The sequence below is a fragment of the Eublepharis macularius genome, chromosome 3 (assembly GCF_028583425.1).
Source record: "Eublepharis macularius isolate TG4126 chromosome 3, MPM_Emac_v1.0, whole genome shotgun sequence".
NCBI classification, from domain to species: domain Eukaryota; kingdom Metazoa; phylum Chordata; class Lepidosauria; order Squamata; family Eublepharidae; genus Eublepharis; species Eublepharis macularius.
The window spans coordinates 67,430,428-67,454,731 of NC_072792.1; the positions used below are offsets into that span (position 1 = coordinate 67,430,428).

The window sequence follows — 24,304 nt, forward strand, 5'->3', positions numbered from 1 at the left end:
CTCTAAAGCATATGAAAATCACACTAACGATTCCTCTTACAGAGCATCTCAAAAGTCCACAAAGGAGGATTCAGGCTGACTCCCATTTGCTAACAATAGTGAGCTGGAGACATTGGGAGGCTGAGAGAAGAACAGAGATTGCTTTAGTAAGATGGATGTTGCACTGCTGCATTGCTCTGCTGATGTGAACCAGTAGGCTTTGGTCATGAATCATCTTTTCCTTAGGAGGTTTGTCAGAAGGGAAAGATGTACCCATAAAACAAATTCTACGTTTTCCATTTAAGCAACAACTTGTTGTTGTTTAAGCTACAACTTGAGACACCAACTTAACAAGGCCTTGGAATCTGAACTAAGGTCAGATGTCATGGACTGAATCACACAACTTTCTCCCATGAGCATAACAGCCACTTCAAATTGTTTACAGACCACCACACGTGGACACGCAGATGGCAGTGCATTTACAGTCTTACAGACTGAAGGCACCTTCAGTGAGCTGTGAGAAGTGAGCTGTGAGTCACGAAAGCTCATACTCTACCACAAATTTTGTTAGTCTTATAGGTGCTACTGGACTCTCGCTTACACCTTCTACATTATCTAGTCCAACCTGCTGGTCGAGGAAACCCAAAGCAAGATTCTCCAGCTTCTGCATGAAGATCTTCAGTGGTGGATAATGCCCCCACCCAGAAACATTGTTGAACTGCTCCTACCTTTTGCTTAAACCTATTGAATCCAGGATTGAAATATGGAGGACCAGAGCACAAGTCTTTCCTTTCATCATAGTGACATGTATGTATTTGAAAGGTATGATTATGCTTCCCTCAGTCTTCTCTTCTGCAGACCACTGACCATCTTCATTTCCCAACTCTGAACCTGTTGCAGCTTGTCTTGACACTGTGTGCCAAATAAGGTCTGAGTAGCATGGAATACTGTGGGACTACTATTCCTTGCAACTTAGATGCTAGTCTTCTAGTGAGGGAGCCTAAAATTGTATTAGCTTTTTTTTTGCAGCTGTATCGCACTCATGTTCAGCTCAGCTTGTATCCGATTCCTTTTTGACTAAATGTGGAACTGTGGAACTGTGATTTGTCACTACTGAATTTTATTTGCTAATTTCAGAGCAAGTCTCCAACCCTTTGAGGTCCTTCTGAATTTTATTTCCCTCTTCAGCTATTTGTCTTGGTTATAGGTCATCTGCAAATCTGCTAAGGATTCTTTCCGCCCTTTCATCCGAGTCATGAAACGCTGATAAGTAATTTTACAAGCACAGGATAGCTTCACATGTGCACCACACTGGATTTGAGATGAGCCTTCTGGACACCTGTGTGACAAGCTATAATCGGCACATCTTATGTGATGAAAGCACAGAGAGCTTTGGCACATGTTGTTCTTGTTTAAGCAGTGTTATCTCCGTGATGAATGCTGAAGTGTCTGCCCTGGCAGATTAAGATGTCCTCACGTAAGGCTTCAGTTAAGATTGGGATCCAAACCTCAGTAATTTAATATGCACAAAATTTAATAATAAGTTAACATTTCATCACTGATACTGCATATACGGCTGATCATTTCGTTTTCATTAGAAACAAAGGGCAGCCCAGGAAGTCACAGCAAAGCTGTTGGAAGCAAGAACTGTATGAAGAGACTTCCAAGTATTTCTGGGACAGGGTTTCATTTGTATCCCGAAACGGCACTAAAAGGCCCTAAAGGGACCTGCTGTTGGATACAATTCATGTTTTCTGAGATTTGCACATAATGGAAAAGTAGCCCACCTCCCTCCTTTTTAGTCTCTAGGTGAAGGCCTTGCATGTACAGAGGCCCCAATCATACAATTTTTCCTCCTCTTTTTAAAGGGAGCAAGACGATGTAATGCGTATGGAGGGAGAGGAAACCATGAGAAAGTACAAGCTAACTTGTGAACCAAAGCACCAATAACCTTCTCTTCATCTCAAACTCAGGAAAGCAGTGGGCTGGGTCTCAAAAACCACCACTGGAAGGTGCCAAAGACGTGGCATCTTCCCTGCTGTCCCTTCCCCCCAGTAACCATTTCTGATCCTGGGATCCGCACACAGGCATGGTAATTGCAATGGACTGCGGTCACCTCTTCTGCCTCTTGCATGAGCTCAGCTCCACTCACGGAAGAGCAAAAAAAGCTATTCTCTCCTCTCCTCTCCACCCCCCACCCCCACCTGACCTGTATGGCTACTCAGCGTCTCTTAGGGCAGCCGCTGACAGAACTAAAAAAATACAGGGCACGAAAGCATAAAAGGAGAGTGAAGGGCTTTGATGGGAAGTTCAGAATGAAGCAAATGGGTATTAGGAGTAGGCTAGTTATTAGGGAAGCAGCAGTCAAAGCTCTGAGAGTGGGATCAAATAACCAAAGACTAATGAGGGAAGAAGAGAAACAATGGATATGGGAAACACAAAAATGGAGGCAGAGGGACATTATATCCTTAGAGACTATAAGGTGAGTCTTTGAGGAGGCAGAGCTGGATTGTATAGAAGGTTAAATGGGAAAGGGGAGTAAAGAAGTTGAATAACAGAAAACAACATGACTTTGAAAGAAAAAAATAGTTCTAATAATCATGGTCAACGTATTTTTAATTGCTTTGTAAAGAATTGAGGGAGGTACTTCAGGAAGGCATTCTCCAGCAGACTGCACAACAGGTTGTGCTTCTGGTAATTGAGACACCAGCTTGGGGGCAGGGCACAAGGATGGCTCTATGGGTGTGGGCATCAAACTCTGCCAAAGCTTTCCCAGATCAAGACGCTGCACTGGTATTGCCCAGAAGGACCCTGCCTGCCGCTGCTTCTTACTGCACAGTTCTAGGCATGTCTCCTCATAAATAAGTCCCATTATGTGAAGGATTAATGACCACCTGAACATTTCTGATTTTGCGGCTCCAGTGAGAAGTACTGCACTTTTATTACACTGTGAAGAGACTGTCGAGAAACTTAATGCAATTAAAGTTTCTTTCCTTACTCATGCTTATGATATGCACTCAGATGGCAAAATGATAGCACTACTGGATTGACTTCTGCCGGGTGAGCCTGCCATCCTAAACTATTAAGAATGAGTGAATTCCCCAAACCTAATTGTATTTACTCTTTCTATTTAAGTCTGACAATGAGTCTTAAGAGGTCAGTCTTCTTTTGTATGTGGCTATTTTACTCCCTAGTTCCCATGGGCTACTAGGACACAGGGGTTTTTTTGTGTCTCAGACATACTTGAATACAAGTAAAAAAAATCTCCTCATCCCACCCCTGAATAGTGTTGGGGGAGGGGGGGATGAACAAAGGGTTCAATCTGTATTCTACTAAATAGCAACACTGCCATGATCTTAACAGCATTGGGCTGTACCCCATATCCTTTTGAAGTCAACTTTCTCTGGCTACAAGAACAAATTGATCCTAATACTGTGCTTTGATATTTCATCTACCCTCTTTATAGACATCCTTTATGGTGCTATACACTTGATTTTTCAAAAAAACAATAAATCAATTTATTTGCTAATAAGGATGTGAAATTCAGTTTCAGGCTTGATATATATAAAAAATGTAAAGGTAGTCCCCTGTGCAAGCACTGAGTCATTACTGACCCATGAAGGACATCGTATCCCCACGTTTTCTTGGCAGACTTCTTGTTACGGGGTGGTTTGCCATTGCCTTCCCCAGTCATCTACACTTTACCCCCAGGAAACTGGGGGTACTCATTTTACCAACCTCGGAAGGATGGAAGGCTGAGTCAACCTTGAGCCGGCTACCTGAACCCGGCTTCCGCCAGAATCGAACTCAGGTCGTGAGCAGAGCTTGGGCTGCAGTACTGCAGCTTACCACTCTGTGTCACGGGGCCTGATATACCACATTCTGAACGTAAACAGTACACTCAGTGCAGACTGCACTAGTCCAAGCAGTTCCAGTCTTGTTGGCACACTCCTCTTCCATGATTACAGTACCTCAGAATGCATGCTGGTAACTTTTCATTTGGAAGAGTCCCAAACAAAAGGTGCCTAGCCTTTTCTATGACATGCTTGATTCCCATGAATGACAGAAATAAGACTTGGTGGCATTGTCAAACTTACCCTCCCTCGCATACATTTGAAGATGATCCCGTATGAGCCCCGGAGGATGCTTTGATCCAGTGATAAACAGCTGCTACTGGCCCCTGGCCCCAGGGAGGCCCGTTTAGTGTCGACCAGAGCCAGGGCCTTTTCAGTCCTGGCTCCAACCTGGTGGAACGCTCTGTCTAAAGAGATCAGGGCCCGGCTGTATTTGCTATCCTTCCACTGGGCCTGTAAGACAGAGCTGTTCCACCAGGCATATGGTTGACGCTCTGGGCCTCCCTGCCGGCCACCTAGAGATAGCCATGCCCCTACAAAGGGTATCTACCACCTAGCCCTTGCCATATATTTCTGGAGGTGGTTGGGTGGTGGTTGCTGGTGAAATCTGCTGCCATATGTCTTTTAAAATCTGCTGCTGTATTGCTTGTTGTGTGTGTTCTTTTTAAAAATATTTAAGATATTTTATTGGTTTTAAAGGTATTTGTATTTTATATTATTGTATTAACTGGAATCCGCCCTGAGTCTGCTGATGTGGGGAGGGCAGAATAAAAATAGAATAACTAAATAATAAAATAATGGCCTTGTTGGATCAGACAGGGTCCCAGGAGTGGCCAACCAGATGCTTCAGGGAAGCACACAAGCACAGCAAGATTGTAACAGTTTTCTCATTTATTTTGCCAAATAGTACCTGATAATAAGGAGACGGGGTTGGAGCCTACGTCACCGTCTGCGAACAGAAGGGAACATTTGATTGCACAAGAGAGCACCAATGCTCCCCTCCATTGCAGACTCCATGCTGCATCCTCTCCAAGGATACACCGACACCTCTACCCCCATGAGCTACATTCCAGCAAGCATAGCGAGCTGCAGTAGGAAAGGGGAAGTTGGAAGATATCCTTCATAAGTTCTGAGGATCCAACCCATATTGCTTCTGAACCCCGAGATTTCAGAAAAGGAAAACAAACTGAGCAAGTAGTTATCATCACTTCTGTGGCAATGAATTATCCATGGAGTGCAATAATTTTATTTTTCTCTCCTGAACCTTACTCCCCGTCAATTTCATTGGCTGATCCACATGGAAACCCAGAGTTGTTCCAGTGTAAGCCCGCTAAAATCAATGGGCTCAGGTCAGGGCAACCCTGCAACTGACTGCGCTACTAGAATTTTAGTACTACAAAACAAAAAACTCTCTCTACATATTCTTTCCAATTCACAGTTTTATAGAATCCTATTATTACTCTTCATAAGGAGAAGTCCTAACCTTGCAGGGGGGGGGGGATCTTTTTTGCAAGGATTAGAAAGCCAAGTTTTATGATGCTGTACCATAGATAACATCTGAATATGGTGGTATTCACCACAAACTCTTTAAGATCAGGCTACATGCCTTGTTAAATCAATCAATGTTTTCAACATGCCTTGTTATAAAAGTGAGATGGGGGGAGATGTTAGATCCATATTTGCTCTCAACAGCTGAGATGTCCCCTTCAGCCCCATCTTAAACCAGTTTATCTCATCAGTAAATCAGACCAAATTCTATGGAAAGGCTGCCTTTTAAGTATGCATGCGATTGCAGCCTTTGATTATACAATGAATGCCATGCAGAGTCAAGTCAAAAGGCATTGTGCAGGACTATTTCGAAAAACTGCAGCATAATAAGCTATCTTAACAACATGTTCCTCTATTCATGTGTTTAGGGAGCATCAGCAAATAGTTTAAACAGTTGTGAAACTGCAAGCCTTCTGTTTTTCCTAAGACAATTTTGAAATGCAAAATTTTATCAGCTGCTTTTTTTAGCCAAAATGTTTCTCAAGCGGATCTTGGTGGCGACTTCACTTGAAAAGTGGAATACAGCTGGCTGATTTGCCTAGCTGTTGTTAATTTAGGAGAAAAACACAGAGGAGCGTTTCAAGTAGTCCGAATTGTGATTCTGGTGCATAGCCAAATACTTTGGGGAGGGGGAATAGACAAAAAAGGGGTAGAAATGTCCCTGAGAATCCTTTAAGTTACACTGAATACTGCAAGTAAAATCAGATAGAGGTTTTTAAGCATTTAAAATAAAACAGGAAAAAATTACAAAATCCAGGTGAATAAGTTAGACAACTGTCAGTAACAAAAACTGCACTTATATACCGTTCCTCTAGACAGATTAGTGCCCCACTCAGAATGGTGAACAAAGTCAGTGTTGTTGTTATTCTCACTATACAGCTAGGGAGATGAGGCTGGGAGGAGCGGCTTACCTACTGAGCTCATGGCAGTAGTGGGATTTGAACCAGCAGAGAGAGCTGATTCACAATCCAACCACTTAACCACTATGCTACAGAAACACAAGCATATGCCTCAAGTTCCATAGTGTGGAAATCAGAGAGCACACTTTGTCAAGCAAACAGCAGCTGTGAAGCTAAGGGATACTTACAACATTTCTGTGATGTCAATCTAGACTCTCATCTCTTAAGCTGTGCACAAGTGGAGCTCAAGAATGGTGTAAAAACACCGGTTTTCATGTTGAGATACTTGTTGGGTTCTACGCCTGTTCCTAGCTACTCCCTTCTCATCCATCTCCCACTACAGGTCTGTTCACATATTACTTTTTTTGTTTGTTGCACATCTAAAATGTGGACTGTCAACACAGCGAATGTGTTCGCAAACATGGTTATTCAACAGAGCACCGTGATTATCTGAAACTTCTTGTCAAGTGTACAGGCAGAGGCAAACCTGAGAGCATTTCTACATAAAACATCTTACATGGGGATGCTAAAGTGACTTCCTTTCTTTGTGGTCTTGTATTCAAGTGTCTCCCTAGCAGCGTATGTATATTCACAATGGGAGAACAAGTGTAAGATCTTTCACTTGAGCTTCCCCGTGTAAGGGACTTACCACACAAGACAAAATACACTCAAATTACACAGGTAAATAGAGTGTATTTTGTAATTCGAGTGTATCTGAGTGTAATTCAAGTACATTTTGTCTTGTGTGTTTTGATCCTGAGATGTCTTGTGTAGAGAGACTCTGAGTTTGTCCTCCATAATGTGCAAAATGCCCTGGAGTCTGAGTGAGGGGAAAAGAGCGAGGAAAGAAAGAAAAAAACCTCAGTTGAATCAGAGCATTCTCTGACCCTCTTGCTTTTTATGAAAGCTTATGCTGGAATAAAAATTAGCTAGCCTTCAAGGTGCTACAAGGTGATTCTTCATTTCCTCTACCTGGTCTACACACCTATGATGGTTGGGAGTATCCACCTCCAATGGAGCCCCTGGATGGTGGCAACATCCGCAGATCATTGTGCCTTCTCTATCTTTTCCCAATCATAGAGATCTTTGACAAGGTAGCTCTTTCTCACTACACTTGAATCATAATTTAAACGCAGGCTAGACACTCAGAAGTACAATTTACTTCCTGATTCTGCTTTAACATACCAAATATTATTGTTAAATATAAGGATGAATCTTACCATTATCTGTGGAAATTTGCACTGGTGATGAATACAAACTAAAACAACAAAAAAGAGAGGGAAAATACCAAAAGTTAATATACATATGAATACAAATCATGCTCGTTGGCTCCTGAGTCCAATTCTAGTTTTAACTCATAAAGCCAACGTGGCTTGTAACCAAGAGGCTGGCTTCTATGGATCTGTCCCATTAATGAGAGTGCCTTCCCCTGGCACAAGATGCTTTTCCCCAACACAAGAGGTGATCATTAATGGAATAAATCCATAAGATCCAGCCCATTAGATTACCAGGAGTGCGTTCTCCTGTCACGGCCTCCCAGATCATCTCATGAGCTTCTGTCCTGCTCCCTGTGAGCAAGATGAGCCACAGCGCTGTTTGCCTGGTGACGTCAGTCTGTAGAATTCCCTCACGAAAGAGACCAGCCAGGTCAACAGTCTTCACTTATTTGTAGAGCAACTGAAAACATTTGTGTTTCACAAGGCATCTAGTATGAATTAATTTTCTTTACAGCCTGACGCTTTCAGTTAATAGTAATTGTTATTTATAATTAAAAACTAGAATAGCGGCTGCCCATCCAGTTTTAACTGCAGTTGAACTTTACACAGGAGATTTATTGCTAACTTGAAAGAAAAGATGTTGAAAGAATTCTGTTAACCCAACATGTACAAATACAAATAATTTGTTTTAATGACTGCATTGTATTACTGAAAGAGTTCAATCACGTTATTTAAGACTACATTGTTCTAATGCTGCTGAGTAGAGTCTGTGCCAATTTAGCATTCTGTACAGCTGGTCCTACATAAATGTTAATATCGAGGGCTTTCATTAATGGGAATCATCAGAAGGGCAAGTGTTTTGATGCTCAGCATTTAAATCCAATACATCTTTGCTAGCATTTTAAACAAAGAGGAGCACCCCCCATTAAGGCCGTGCAAGTCGGAACTCCCAACTCCCTTCCACAGCAGGAATTTTCCGTCTCTTAGGACAGCGGATAGGAATGAAAGGAGATGGGTGATATCAGGATGGCCTCCATTCATCTGAAATGCAAATGATGAAACTACCACAAGGCAACACAAAGGCACAGCTAGCACAATTGTACAGCTGAGAGAGAGCTCGATCTTTTCTGACTAACACTCTTCTCCCAAAGAGGTTACGAGATCCATGTGTTGTCAGACTACTCACATGGGTAAAGATCTGAAATATCTCAGGCTCAAGGATGGGTGGGGAGATAAAGAATTCATTCTCTCCTTTCCCTCTACTTTTCAAGAGGGAGCAGAAATGAAACACGGGGCAATACCAAACTGATGTTGTAATTAACAGAACACTGCAGAGACTTGTAGTTTTTCTAGTCTGCAGACCAGATCTCTTCCCAAACATTCAAATTCCCATGCTCCAGACCAGACTCTTGTTCATCTCAAACATTCAATTTCCCATGCTCTAATCCTTTTAAAGTTTGTTCACTTCTCTCAGTTTATGCATGCTCATTTAATTCCTTTAACATAACACATCTGGGCTCTGGCAAGGTCACAGTTCGAAACATAAAGGTTCTTTTCTCACATTTGGAACACAAAGTCTTTTGTATTTGCCTTTCCGGTTTCCTGCCTATAATTAGAAAAAAATCTACATTTACATTCTGCCTGCCTCAACTGTTCATCTAACGGAACTTGAATTGTCTAGGGGATAAGCAGACATTAGTTCTTTGCAGGAAAGCAAATACAGAACAGTTCTAACTCAGATTTAATGGTATATTCATAATAACGACTGGCATTGGACAATCCAAAGGCAGATACCAGTTGTCCCCTTCTTCATTAACTGTTCCCATTATACCATCTAAACGAATGTAATTTTCACCACATGGTGGCAGCAAAGCTCCAGGGACTCTGGAAGAAAAATATTTTTATTTCATTGTACTTTATTCATATCCTGCCTTTTCTTCCCACTAGAGACCCAAAATGGTTTGCATCATTTTTCTCTCCTCTATTTTATTCACACAACAATCCTGTGAGGTAGGTTAAGCTGTGACTGGCCCAAGGTCACCCACCAAGTTTCTTTGGCAGAGTGGGAATTTGAAATTGGGTCGCTGAGATCCTAGTCTGACAGTCTAACCATTGCACAAAACTGTCTATGTATTTCTGAATCCCATAAACTAAGGGGTATGTTGAACCCCTATATCCAGTTTGGACATTTAGGTGGCCACAGCCTTCATCTGCTACAGCCCTCAAAGTCTTAATCATCATTGTCATATAAGAGCTTTAAAAATTCTAGTTCTTGTATGAGAAGAATTGAGTTCTACTCAATTTATACACTAAATATTTTTTCACGCTGCCTTTCCTTCTCACCCTCTTGCTATAGTTGCAAAACCACAAAATCAGTATGGGACTTTGTGATCTTGGCAAGAGAACAGGTCCCAAAGCTTCATGGAGGAACACACATTTCCAAGCAGTGTAACTGTGGGCAAGGCTGAACTAATGGCAGCACACGGAAGGAAAGGGTCCAGGATGCCAACTCCTGCTCAGCCAAGATGGTATAAGAAAAGAAGAAGGGGCCCTGGATGTAAATGAAGGGCAGTAAATGGGGAACAAATTGTAGGGGGAGTAGCACAGACTACAGAAAATAGAACTTTACTACTGCATAAAATCCCTAATGTGAACAGTATGACTGAATTTTAGGAGATTAGATCAGTGCATAGGAAAAAGCCCTGCAGTTTTAAAAACGCAAGTAATTACAACTTTTCTTTTAGAACATACACTCATGAGGAAATGAATGTTTTCCATTCTCCATCCCAGCTAATTGAGGGAAAGGGTTCCACAACAAATGTTTGCCTCTCATAAAGACCAAGCAGCAAACATGGGAAGGCCAGCCATTTAATCCATCACCATAAATGACTAGAGCTCTAATTTGTATTCCAACTAGTTACTACAATGATTGTAGCTGAATATTAGTCTTCCTCACACAAACACTGAGTTTACATTTAGAGCTTGTTATTTAGCTTATAATGAAATCTGACTTCATCAGTTTAAGGCACAACATGCTTCGCATTATTTGAACACTTTTGTGAAGCTTGGGTACTATGCTATTATACTACAAAACCAAATCAACCCCTCCCCCAACCAAAAAATGTTACATACCCATAAATATTATAACTGAATTTAAAGTAGTTAAATACTGTAGCGAAGCACGGGCATCAAGCTAGTATTTTAATAAAATAAAACTCGGTGACATTTGTATTGTCGAAGGCTTTCACGGCCGGAGAACGATGGTTGTTGTGGGTTTTCCGGGCTGTATTGCCGTGGTCTTGGCATTGTAGTTCCTGACGTTTCGCCAGCAGCTGTGGCTGGCATCTTCAGAGGTGTAGCACCAAAAGACAGAGATCTCTCAGTGTCACAGTGTGGAAAAGATGTAGGTCATTTGTATCTACTCAGGAGGGGTGGGGTTGAGCTGAGTCATCCTGTAAGAGTTTCCCAGGGTGTGGAATGCTAATAGCGGGAGGCTTCACTGTATCCTGAGGAGGTTCTTTTGCATATGGATTGGTACTTGATGTGCTAATCTTCTCTGCAGGGCTATTGTCGGGGATAGAATGTTTTGTTAGCCTGGTGTTTTTCAGAACTGGAAACCATGCTCTGTTCATTCTTAAGGTTTCTTCTTTCCTGTTGAAGTTTTGCTTATGCTTGTGAATTTCAATGGCTTCCCGGTGCAGTCTAACAAAGTAGTTGGAAGTGTTGTCCAGTATTTTGGTGTCCTGGAATAAGATACTGTGCCCTGTTTGCGTTAGGCTATGTTCAGCCACTGCTGATTTTTCAGGTTTTCCAAGTCTGCAGTGTCTTTCATGTTCTTTTATTCTTGTCTTGTCTGGATGCTACTATTGCACTTATTAATCAGATTTTCCCAGAGGATGTAACAGCCTTATTCCACCATTGTCTGACAACCAGTTACTTCCTCAGGATACAGTGAAGCCTCCCGCCATTAGCATTCCACACCCTGGGAAACTCTTACAGGATGACTCAGCTCAACCCCACCCCTCCTGAGTAGATACAAATGACCTACATCTTTTCCACACTGTGACACTGAGAGATCTCTGTCTTTTGGTGCTACACCTCTGAAGATGCCAGCCACAGCTGCTGGCGAAACGTCAGGAACTACAATGCCAAGACCACGGCAATACAGCCCGGAAAACCCACAACAACCATCGTTCTCCGGCCGTGAAAGCCTTCGACAATACAAATGTCACCGAGTTTTATTGTATTAAAATACTAGCTTGATGCCCATGCTTCGCTACAGTATTTAACTACTTTAAATTCAGTTATAATATTTATGGGTATGTAACATTTTTTGGTTGGGGGGAGGGGTTGATTTGGTTTTGTAGTATAATAGCATAGTACCCAAGCTTCACAAAAGTGTTCAAATAATGCGAAGCATGTTGTGCCTTAAATTGATGAAGTGAATTTTGAAATGTGACATTTATTGAAGATATTTTTAAAAGGAAAAGATTGTAGTGCAATAAATAAAGTGAAAAGTACATACAGCCTTTCTTTCTACTTAAGGACCTTTTTGTAGACCTCATTGGTCATTTTCCCTTCAGGATCACCAGGCAGCTGGGTGAGCTCACTCTGGAGCAGGCCACATAGAACTGCCCATGTGAGAAGCAGTCCTCCCTCAAGTCAGTTCCTGCCACCTTCAGTATCTGCCCCTGGGACTTGTTGATCGTCATAGCAAAGCAGACCTTAAGGGAGAACTGCAGTCTCTTGAATTTGAAGAGGTTATCTGATGGTACGAATGGTATATGCGTGGTATGAACACCGACTCCCCCCACCCCCCGAGCACTGCCAGTGAACAATGTGGCCTCAATTATGTTCCTGTGAAGGGCTTTCACTCATAGTCTGGTGCCAATGCAGAGTTTGGGTGAGCTGCGGTTCTGGGCCAGCATCACTGGAGCCCCCACTTTGAGGAGAAGCTTGTGGGCTGGGAAGCCGGGAGGGTTGAGCATCCTGAGGAACTCCACAAAGTAGTGGACTACGTCATCCATTTGCACCACTGAGTCCACAGATCTGTACTCCATTTCAAGTGAGTTAAGTTGTGTTTCATTAATGATGGCAGCCTTGTCGATCTGGAGGGTCAGAATGGCACGCTTATTTATTTATTTATTTTATTTTTAACCCGCCCTCCCCGCAAGCAGACTCAGGGCAAGGTACAACATTGGTTAAAATACAACTTAAAATCAATTAAAAAACAGATAAAACACTGTGCCCCTTTCGGGGCAACCAGTGGGAGTGGACTCTCCATACCCCTTGTGGAGGGAGACCGGTGGAAGGCTCAGCAATGATAGGCTAAAAATTAGCCTCCACCATATGCCTGGTGGAACATCTCTGTCTTACAGGCCTGCCTAAATGATACAAGATCCTGGCAGGCCTGAGTGTCCTCAGACAGAGAGTTCCACCAGGTTGGGGCCAGGACCGAAAAGGCCCTGGCTCTGATACAGGCCAGCCAAGCCTCCCTAGGGCCAGGGATCACCAGTAGATATTTTCCAGTTGAACGAAGTGCTCTCTGGGGCACGTACAGGGAAAGACGGTCCCTTAGGTATGCTGGTCCCAGTCCGTTTAGGGCTGTATAGATCAAAACCAACACCTTGAACCGGATCCGGAATTCTACCGGGAGCCAGTGAAGCTGCTGCAAGATAGGCGTAATGTGTGTCCTACACGAAGCTCCAGTTAGGACACGCGCAGCAGCATTCTGGACCCATTGAAGTTTCCGGATCACGCCCAAGGGCAGCCCTGCATTGAACGAGTTACAGTAGTCTAACCTGGAGGTGACCTTTGCATGGAGCACTGTCATTAGATCCTGGGCCGAGAGGTGGGGTGCCAGTTCCGGGCCTGCCAAAGGCGGAAAAAGGCCGCCCAAGCCACAGCCGCGATCTGGCCCTCCACAGACAAGGAGGAATCCAGAATCACGCCCAAACTCCTAACCGATGGTACGGGCACAAGTGGTGCCCCCCCAAAGGTTGGGAGAAGAATCCCTGCCTCCGACAGTCAACGGCCCAAGTACAGGACCTCCGTCTTCGTGGGATTCAACTTCAGCCTGCTCTGTTCTACCCACCCAGACACAGCCTCCAGAGCTCTCAACAGGGTGTCAGGGGCAGAATCAGGTCGGCCACCCATCAACAGATACAACTGGGTGTCATCTGCATATTGATGACAATCCAGTCCGAAACTCCGCACCAACTGGAAAAGGGGGCGCACATAAAGATTGAACAACAGGGGAGAGAGTATCACCTTCTGTGGGATGCTACACTCCAACCGTTGGCGTGTGGACAGTCTCTCCCCCAGCGCCACCCTCCGTCCCCAACTGTGGAGAAAAGAGACAAGCCACTGCGAAGCCGTCCCACGAATCCCCACATCGGCAAGGCGGTGGGCCAACAACTCAGGTCTAACAAGATGAGCAGTGCCGCCCCGCCCCGATCCAGGTGCCTACGGAGATCGTCCGTGAGAGCAACCAACACTGTCTCCGCCCCATGACCTGTATGGAACCCGGACTGGTATGAGTCCAGGGCAGAGGTCTGTAGCTGATCCCCCCACCACCCACTCAATCACCTTTCCCAAGAACGAGAGTTCGATACCGGGCGGTAACTTGATGGGTCATTGGGGTCCAAAGATGTTTTTTTTCAAAAGAGGCCTTACTACGGCTTCCTTTAGCGCCCCGGGAAAAACCCTGGAGCTCAATGATGTATTAATAATGACCTCCAATTGGGCCCCCAACCCATTGGCACTGGCTTTCACCAGCCACGACAGACAAGAGTCCACGGAGCATGTAGTGGCCCTCACCAGCCGCAGGATCGTGTCCACCTCTTCCCGGGAAACCAGGCTGAAGTGATCCAAAAATGGGCTGGAAGACGGCCAAGGGGCCTCCAGTTCCCTTACTGTATCAATCGCGGCCCGCAGATCACGACGGCAGGACGAGATTTTATCTGCAAAAAAGCTCCCCAAAGCCTCACAGCTAATAGCCAAATTTCCAATCTGACGGTCTCCCTGCGATAGGGAAACCAAGGACCGAACTACCTGGAACAGTTTTGCTGGGCATGAGCTTGCAGACACTATGGAGGCGGCAAAGTATTCCTTCTTTGTCACCTTCACAGCCACCTCATAGGTTTTCATAAACGCTCTGTAAGATGCTCTCGCCTCTTTGCCCCAATTCGCCGCCTAACTCACTCTAGTTGTCTCAGTTCCCACTTCATCAGACATAGCTCCTCTGTATACCAGGGAGCCAGTCTGACGCAGGGACAAAGGTGACGGGGAGCGATTTCATTGATGGCTTTTGAGAGACGGTGATGCCAGTCCCCCACCAGCTCATCCAATGAACCGCCAGGGGCGATTGGATCCTGCAAGGCATTCTGGAAGCCAATTGGATCCCTAAGTCTCCGCAGGCGAGCATAAATCTGCTCAATGCCCGTGTAGGAGTGGGCCAGCACACCCAGACAAGCCCTCAGGACATGGTGGTCCGGCCATAGCACCGCTTTAATAGCATCCAGGTCACCCTGAATCCCTGCCCCAAAGATCAAATCCAGTGTATGGCCCTCTTGATGCGTAGGAGCTGAAACAAATTGGGAGAACCAATCCATGGACTTCTCCATGATAGTGACGATATCAGGGTATATCATGGCTGTTATGTCTGCTAGGGTTGTCACTACTATGCCGAGGCCTGCAGGGATGGTCACCTTTCCTTTGGACTCGGGAGATGTTCTGTCCCCTATTTTTAGTAAGAGTTCAGAGAATTCCCCAGCAGACATCTTGCCTCTCAAGTTGACCCTCACGTTCTTTCTTAGAGAACTACAAGTGACAAAAGGTACAGGTTGGACACTTGTCAGCTTCCCTCAAGTTTTGATGGGAAATGTAGGCATCCTAGTCTTGCAGCTTGGCTCTCTGACTGCTGTCCAATGGACTTTTCAACTGTCACTTGTCCATCATTCCGCCAAGCTGTCTACATTTCCCATCAAAACTTGAGGGAAGTTGACAAGTGTCCAACCTGTGCCTTTTGTCACTTGTAGTTCCGCTCTTAGTGAGGGTTTCCTGATGAGGGGCCACACATATGACGCCTTGACACATACGGTAACCTTGTCAGCTTGAGTTCCCCTTGGCACTGCTGGCAGGGTCTGCCAGAAGTCTCCAGCCAGCAGCACTGTGACTCCCCACATTGCTCTCTCATTGCCCTTGACATCTTTGAGGATTATGCTCAGTGCCTCAAAACACCTCTTAAGCACCATGGTGCTCTCATTCCAAACAATGAGCTTACAGTTCCACAGCACTTGGGTCATATTGCTTTGTTTTGAGATGCTGAACAGGGGTGTTTCTGCATGGATGAGGTTAAGAGGTATCTTGAAGGTAGTGAAGGATCATATGCCATGACTGAGTAAGCCTTGACCTTCCACGGAAGTGAGCAGTTCTCTACTTGCCTTCCAGGATTGCTTTGCTCATAGAGAGACTCTATCGCTCTGTGCACCTTGGGGTGATCTTGCTGGTACTTGGCCACTGCTGCTTGGTGCACCGCAGGAGCAGGACGTACATATTTCCTTGCCGCATCTCTAAGTTGCTTACTCTTTTTAGCATCGGAGTATCTTGCACGGAATCTGCCAGAAGGCTTCTTGGCAGTAGTAAGAGGTGATGGCTGCAAGAGGTGGGAAATGGAGTTGGACTGAGGGAGGGATTGTGTGGTGGGCACTTCGGCAGGTTCAAGTGAGAGGTTTGCATTGAAATGGCCTCTAGAAAGGTCGTGCTCCATCTCCCCATGAACATATAAAAACGCAGTTGCCATATTGACTTTTATATAAAATCCCTATTCAGGAGTCTTGTACTGTCTTTATTCAACGGTCTGCAGTTTTCTTTGCCTGATTTTTACCTCAGAACACAGAGTTCCACAGCTGACCCATCAGCCACATAAGAAAGCCAGGCCCCACAAGGAGATTGACAACCCTAGACTGGGAGGTGTATTTTTACTTGAGGACAAATTCAGTGACTCCCAATAGCAAGTATATACTCTTTAGAATGTTGGAGAGATGGCCAATCAAGGCCGCATATGCAAATGACCTCAGGGAAGAGTGGCAGTTGGTGGGGGGAGGACCCTGCCAGCCACACAGGGAAGCTGTATCCCTATGGGAAAACATATTTTACCCCTTCATACTGCCTTAGGGGGCGAATTTCTTAAAATCCCTTCTTAGTGAGCTTCTACATCACAAAAGGAATGTTCTGCCCAAATTTCAGGTTTCTAGGTCCAGGGGTTTGGGCTGCGTGTTGATGAGTCAGTCAGAACACTTGTCTTTGTATATATAGACTAGCTTGATGCCCATGCTTCTCTACGGTATTTAAATACTTTAAATCCAGTTATAATATTTATGGTAAGTAACATTTTTGGTTTGGAGGGATGGGTTGAGTTGATTTTATAGTATAATAGCATAGTACCCGAGCTTCACAAAAGCGTTTGAATAAAGCAAAACATGTTGATGCCTAAAACTAATGAAGTGAATTTCGAAATGTAACATTTATTGAAGAGATTTTTAAAAGGAAAAGATTGTAATACAAGAAATAAAGTGAAAAATACATACAACCTTATTTTTCTACTGAAGGACCTCTTTGTAGACATCATTGGTGGTTTCCCCCACTTTGAGGAGAAGCTTGTGGGCTTGGAAGCCAGGAGGGTTGAGCATGTTGAGAAACTCCACAGGGTAGTGGACTGCATCATCCATTTGCACCACTGAGTCCACAGATCTGTACTCCATTTCTGCCCCTTTGAGGGAGTTAAGTTGTGTTTCATTAATGATGGCAGCCTTGTCTTTCTTGGGGGTCAGAGTGGTCCACTTGCACAACTTGTCCATGGACTTCTTCATGATAGTGACGATATCAGGGTATATCGTGGCTGTTCGGTCTGCTAGGGTTGTCAGTACTGTGCCCAGGCCTGCAGGGATGGTCACCTTTCCCTTGGACTCAGGACTTGCTGGTACTTGCCCACTGCTGTTCAGTGCACTGCAGGAGTACGATGTGCATATTTCTTTGCCGCATCTCTAAGTTGCTTCCTCCTTTTAGCATTGGTATATTTTGCACGTCTGCCAGGAGGCTTCTTGGGGGCAGTAAGAGGTGATGGCTGCAAGAGGTGTGAGGTGGAGTTGAACTGAGTGAGGAGTGGTATGGTGGGCCCTTCAGCAGGTTCATGTGAGAGGATCGCATTGAAATGACCTCTTGAAAGGTCGTGCACCATCTCCCCATGAACATTTAAAAACTCAGCTGCCATACTGACTTTTATATAAAATCCCTTTTCAGGAGTCTTGTACTGTCTTTCTTCAACTATCTGCAGTTTCCTTGACCTAATTTTTACCTCAGAACACAGTTTCAGAACTGACCCATCAGCCTGCCAGCCACACAGGAAAGCCAGGCCCCACAGGGAGATTGGCAACCCTAGAGGGGAGGTGTATTTTTACCCCAGGACATGTCCAATGACTGGGAGTCATTGAATGTGTCCTGAGTACTGCATGTGTCCTGCATACTCTTTAGAATGTTGGGATGATGGCCAATCAAGAGCGCATATGCAAATCACCTCAGGGCAGAGTGGCAGTTGGTGGGGGGGAGGGGGATGAGCAGCCTGCCAGCCACACAAGGAAACTGTATCCCTATGGGAAAACACATTTTACCCCTGATCAGATGCTGATCAGACGAAAGACAAACTGCCTGCCTCCGCTTTGAAATCGGAGGCATCTGGAATCTGTAAAAAAACCCGCCAGCATTGAGTAAGTAGCCCATTGCTTTAACAACATGTGGAAATGGCCAAAATCCCTTCTTAGTGAGCCCCTACACCAGAAAAGGAATGTCCTCCCCAAATTTCACGCTTCTAGGTCCAGGGGTTTGAGCTGGGCGTTGATGAGTCAGTCAAGACCCTTGTCTTTATATATATAGATTTATACTCTGCCTCTCCTCTTAGCTCAGAGTAAGTTCTGTACTGAAAAATGTTGACTTCTATAGGAACTCAGCGGGATGGATCCAGCACAGAACTTTTGTAGCCACAAGGCCATCTGTGCATGAAGTGCAACTTTCTTGCTCCTTCCTCCCATGGCAGCCTAAAATATATTCCCCTATATCCTGTTCCTTATACTCTCCTTTCCTCTAGGAATAGCAGACTGCCCCAGTCAATGCTATTCCTGCCAGCTGGAGTATGAACAAGTGCCTTCCACTCCTTTTTATGACTTCACTTCCTTTCCTTCTGCATAAACAACAGAGTGAACAGGACAAAAAAAAAAGAGGTCAAGGACAGGATACGCATCCATATCATACTTTCCCTAATTGCAATTCTTCTTTTAGTGAAGAAGGTGTGGCAGAACTTCTGATGCAGAGACATCTGCCTCCCCTTCCTCATCTATTTACAGCATGTGAAGTACACTAACATTTCTGTGAATGGTGCCATTCATTGCTATTGATTTCCTTAAATTAACTCAACCTGAAAAGTATCTCACTTCCTATAAAGTTCAGATCTGCAACAAGGGGTATTATTGCTGGCATGCTAATTGTATATGAGGGCAGGCTGGGAAGGTTTTGCTCTAGGCTATTAAACATTTGTACTCACTGTAAGTCTGGTGAAAGATCTAAAGAACCACAGAGAGTAAGAGAAAAAGCCAACCATTATTTGAGAAATTAAGCTCTATCCTTTAGATCCCTAAAGGATTTTGGACCTTTTGATGAGGATTTAGATCCCTAAAGGATCCCTTAAGGATTCTGGACCTTTTGATGAGGAATAAGGACCCACAAACAGAAGATAAGAATATCAGTAACTAAGTATGTTCTGATACCATCATGTGATATCAAGAGCTAACACATCCATGCAGACTGTTTCATATACATTCCATTCCAACTTTCAGATTAAAGAAGAGTTCAGTTGTCCCCAAGACTTAAACAGAGGAGACTAACGGGGGAGGGATAAATGGCTCAAAGCAGCAAGAAACATACAATGTACCATTTCCTGCATTCTGAATTCTTGAGCAAATAAACAACAAAGAATTTCAACTGTGTTTCAATAGGCAATATTGGAAAGAAGCACATAATATAGAGCAGCACCTAGTTTATCTGTACATAGTCTAAAAAAATGTTTATCATAAAGTTAAGTTAGGATGCCCTCTCCTGGACCCGTGTGTCAAGTGTATGTACAGCAGCATCACTTTCTGATAATCATTCTGTCTGATGCAGATAAATAAGCAGTTTTGTGGAACCTAAAAAACTAACAAAATAATATTCTAGCATAAGCTGAAGAAAATCTAGTCTCTGAAAGCTTATACTGGAATAAACTTTGTTAGCCTTTTAAGAGGCCACAGGACAACTGTTTATTTTCTGATATACACAAGTAGCACAGTGGAGAGTGGACACATTGTTTAGTTAATTATTTTAAACAATTATTAGCCACCTTTCTGCACTGCAGAAACTCAAGGCAGTTTACAATACAAATGAAATAATCTAAAATGAACTGTCAGTAAACAGTGGTTGATTCCGCACACGTTGCATAACGCACTTTCAATGCACTTTATCAATCGTTTGAGGTGGATTTTTTGTTCCGCACACAAAAAAAATCAGTTCCAAATGATCTATAAAGAGGATTGGAAGGGCATTATCCAACATGTGCGGAATCACTCAAAGAAACAAAGTTAATTAAAAGCAGTCCTAAATAAAAATGTCTTTAATTGCCTCCTGAAGATCAACAGTAAGGGGATCAGGCTTACCTCCCTGGGGATACTGTACCATAATCATGAACCCACCCGGTGAGCTTCTTTAGTTGAAGTCAGGAGAGCCTCTCCTTGTGATCTGAATTACTGGGCAAGAACTTATGGGAGAAGCCGGTCCTTCAAATACCTGGTCCCAAGCCAAAACCAACATCTTGTATTGTGCTTGGGGACAGATTGGTAGCCAGCATAATTGCTGTAATGTTGAGGTCACATGCTCCCATTAGCTGGCCCCAACTAGCAGTCTAGCTGCAGCTTCTGAACACTCTTCAAGGGTAGCTCTTGGCAGACTCCAGCCCTGTTGACATGTTACAGTGAATGCGCATACATCCTGCATGCAGAGGCATACGTTTGTTTGCAGAAAGTGCCAACAAGCATTTACTTTACAAATACATCTCCTGACCAGAACCTGGATAAAATTTCATACGCATATTAAAAAATCAAGATGGGTAGCTGTGTTAGTCTGTCACAGTAGAAAACCAGCAAGAGTGGGGTAACTAACAAAATTTATGATAGGGTATGGGCTTTCGAAAGTCACAGCTCACTTCTTCAGATATTCAAGGGTTCACTAATTGCACATGCATTCACTGTAACTTGTGAGCAGGGATTCTATGTCTACAGTGTCAGGAAGCAAAAATTCACCAGGTTTCCCCACTCCCTGCACTGCAAACTCATTGGTTTTAAATCTTTTCTAAGAAAACGCACAGAGCCTCCGAGCACAAAACCACTGGCCTCTCTAAATGCTAACCTTCCCTTCCCAACAGCGAATTCTTTAAGTCACGCTTCCAGGAGTGCCTGCTCGCTGCCATTCAGGACAGCTAATACCTGGCAGACACCCTGACCTACATGCTTTCTCCGCTTTTGCAGGAAGTTTTGGGGGGAATCAAGAGAGAGCGACTGTAGCCCCCTCGCTTTTCTGTCCCTAAAGCCCCCCAAAAAACAGCAGCACAGCCCGAGAACGAACCGCTCCCCCTCGCCTCTCCTTACGCTACTCAAACACAAACCGCCAAGAGTCGCAGCACACTCACGTCGTTTGCAGCACTCACCGCTCAAACCAGCGCCTGAACGTTCTTCCTTCCTGCGGAGAAGAGGCGGAGCTCAGGTCTAAAGCGCAGGCAGCTCTTGCTAAATGCCACTGAGCATGCTCAAAGATGATGGAGCATGTTCAGTTGCAGGAAATGAAGCCGTTTGCCCTTTTTTTTTGCCCTAATTTGAAAGGTAGACAAAAAATAAGGCTAAATAAGGGGAAGACGCAGAAAAACTACTGTTTATGGTAAAAATAAATAAATAAAGACTCACGAACCAGCATGAATAGAATATGATTTATCTTTCTGTTGGCTGTCAAAACCAGCAACATATCCAAAAAAGGGGGACAGCGGTTAAGAAATTATGCAACTGTGAGCAGAGGTACCCCCTTCTAAGTTCGTTGACTTTAATTTAAAAGGGTTTAACTTTGTTTAGGATTGCACAGCTAATGAGGAATGTACTTATGTATGATGTGACTGTACAAAGGGAAACAAGCAGTCTTTTCATTTGCAAAGAACATCCATTCTCCAAAGTGGCCACAAGGTAGTGAGAAACCTGCCCTTCCTGCCTTTCCACCTTTTCTTGGGATGGGTGTAAAAAACACACACACACACACACACACACACACACACACACACACACACACACACACACACACACACACACACACACACACACACACACACACACACACACACACACACACACACACACACACACACACACACACACACACACACACACACACACACACACACACACACACACACACACACACACACACACACACACACACACACACACACACACACCCCTACCTCCCAAGAGCTCACTTTATTTGCAGTTCTGTTCTACTAGATATGAGGCCAACAGAGAATTCTGTTTCCCAAACGCAAGATCATTTCCCGTGAGGTATCCTACACAAAAACTCTGCTGCCACTTTTTGTGGTGTCTCCTTCTGATGCCATAGTGAACGAAGGTGAAGTTGGTTCCCCGTTCCTTATTCGCAGTTCCTTATTCCTTATTTGTTATTCGCAAAGCCAAAGAAAAATATTGTGGGAAAACTGAAAAGCTATAACTCCAAAATGAAGTTTGCAGGGGCACATATTATACACCTCGATATTCAGAAGACTCAGCACTCTAAGTGGACCTATACTGGGTCATCCTACAAAACCCAGATCTTGAGTAAACAGCTTCAAAATAGGATGCCCTCAGAACATTTCAATAAGAAGAAAGGGGCGGCAGCTGCAGCAGAAAACTACTTTGGATCATCCCAAATCACACACCCCTGAACTCCAGAGACTGTCCCCTACAAGAGGACATGTGCTGGTGCTGATGCAGTCTCTGGTTCTGGACCTAAGGCCTCGAATGTGGCGTGTCTCCAAGCACCCTGTATTAGACACGGCTTTGAATAAGGAAGTGGTGAAAATATAAGCCCTCTGAAACCCAAAACAATCTTTGGATCACTCCAAATCACACACCCCTGAACTCCAGAGACTGTCCCCTACAAGAGGACATGTGCTGGTGCTGATCCAGTCTCTGGTTCTGGACCTAAGGCCTCAAATGTGGCCATCCTCCAAGCACCCTATATTAGACATGGTTTTGAATAAGGAAGTGGTGAAAAATAAGGAAGTGGTGAAAATATAAGCCCCCTGAAACACAAAACAATCTTTGGATCACTCCAAATCACACACTCCTGAACTCCAGACTGTCCCCTACAAGAGGACATGTGCTGGTGCTGATGCAGTCTTTGGTTCTGGACCTAAGGCCTCGAATGTGGCCCGTCTCCAAGCACCCAGTATTAGACATGGCTTTGAATAAGGGAGTGGTGAAAATATAAGCCCCCTGCAACCCCAAATAATCTTTGGATCACCCCAAATAACACAACCCTGAACTCCAGAGACTGTCCCCTACAAGAGGACATGTGCTGGTGCTGATCCAGTCTCTGGTTCTGGACCTAAGGCCTCGAATGTGGCCATCCTCCAAGCACCCTGTATTAGACATGGCTTTGAATAAGGAAATGGTGAAAATATAAGCCCTCTGAAACAAAAAACAATCTTTGGATCACTCCAAATCACACACCCCTAAACTCCAGAGACTGTCCCCTACAAGAGGACATGTACTGGTGCTGATCCAGTCACTGGTTCTGGACATAAGGCCTCGAATGTGGCCTGATTCCAAGCACCCTGTATTAGACATGGCTTTGAATAAGGAAGTGGTGAAAATATAAGCCCCCTGCAACCCCAAATAATCTTTGGATCACCACAAATCACACACCCCTGAACTCCAGAGACTGTCCCCCACCACAGCTCATGTGCTGGTTCTGATCCAGTCTCTAGTTTTGGAGCTGAGGCCTCTTATGTGGCATATAGCTTACTTGCAAATTGTCCCCAAATGGATGTGGGCTTTCGATAATCTCCTTTCTGTAGATAAGGATGATATTCTATGAACGCACCAATGATTCTGACCTCAAAAGATGGATCAGACAGTCTAGTTTTCCAAGACATTTTCTTTTTCTTTTAATTTTTTTATTAATTTTGAATTAGGTTACAACTTATAACACACAAAACATAACATTAACAAACTTCGACAGATATTTTAAACAGTTCATTGTAACCATATTATGAGTTATTAACTTACATTAAATTAACAAGTAAAATGTTATTATAGCAAAAGCAGTATTAAATAGAACTTTATCTGGGTAAGACTACCACAAACCCCACATTTCCATATCTAGGATATCTTGATAGGGCAATTTTGTTAACAAAAGCTCATTTTTAGAAAGGAATTTTAAAAAAGGTTCCCATTTAGTATAGAAGTCTGAGATACCCATGGGGTTAATTTGGAGATACAATTTTTCTGTGATTTTTTCCATTAAAAGTAGATCCCAAATTTTGTTAAACCAGGTGTTGATCATAGGGATTTCTTTTAGTATAGGGCTAATGAGGTTTTCGCTGCTTGAAGCAATGTGAAAATTAGGTCTCTTCTAATGGAAGGTATACTTTGATCATTCCAGATTTCTAAAAAAATAGTTTCTGGTT

General features: G+C 43.9%; 1 protein-coding gene across 6 annotated transcripts in view; it reads right to left on the reverse strand.

Moving 5' to 3' along the window:
* Positions 1-21,324, reverse strand: part of GEMIN8 (gem nuclear organelle associated protein 8) — a 47,651-nt gene extending 26,327 nt beyond the window's left edge. The window contains exons 1-2 of one of the 6 annotated variants that reach the window (XM_054973091.1): positions 21,284-21,324; positions 7,501-7,538 (exon numbers count right to left, since the gene is read on the reverse strand). In XM_054973091.1, coding sequence (XP_054829066.1) covers positions 7,501-7,503 — 3 coding nt within the window. In that variant the 5' untranslated portion in view covers positions 7,504-7,538; positions 21,284-21,324. The other 5 variants (XM_054973092.1, XM_054973093.1, XM_054973089.1 and 2 more) reach the window with 5 other exon arrangements.
* Positions 21,325-24,304: the final 2,980 nt, after the last annotated feature.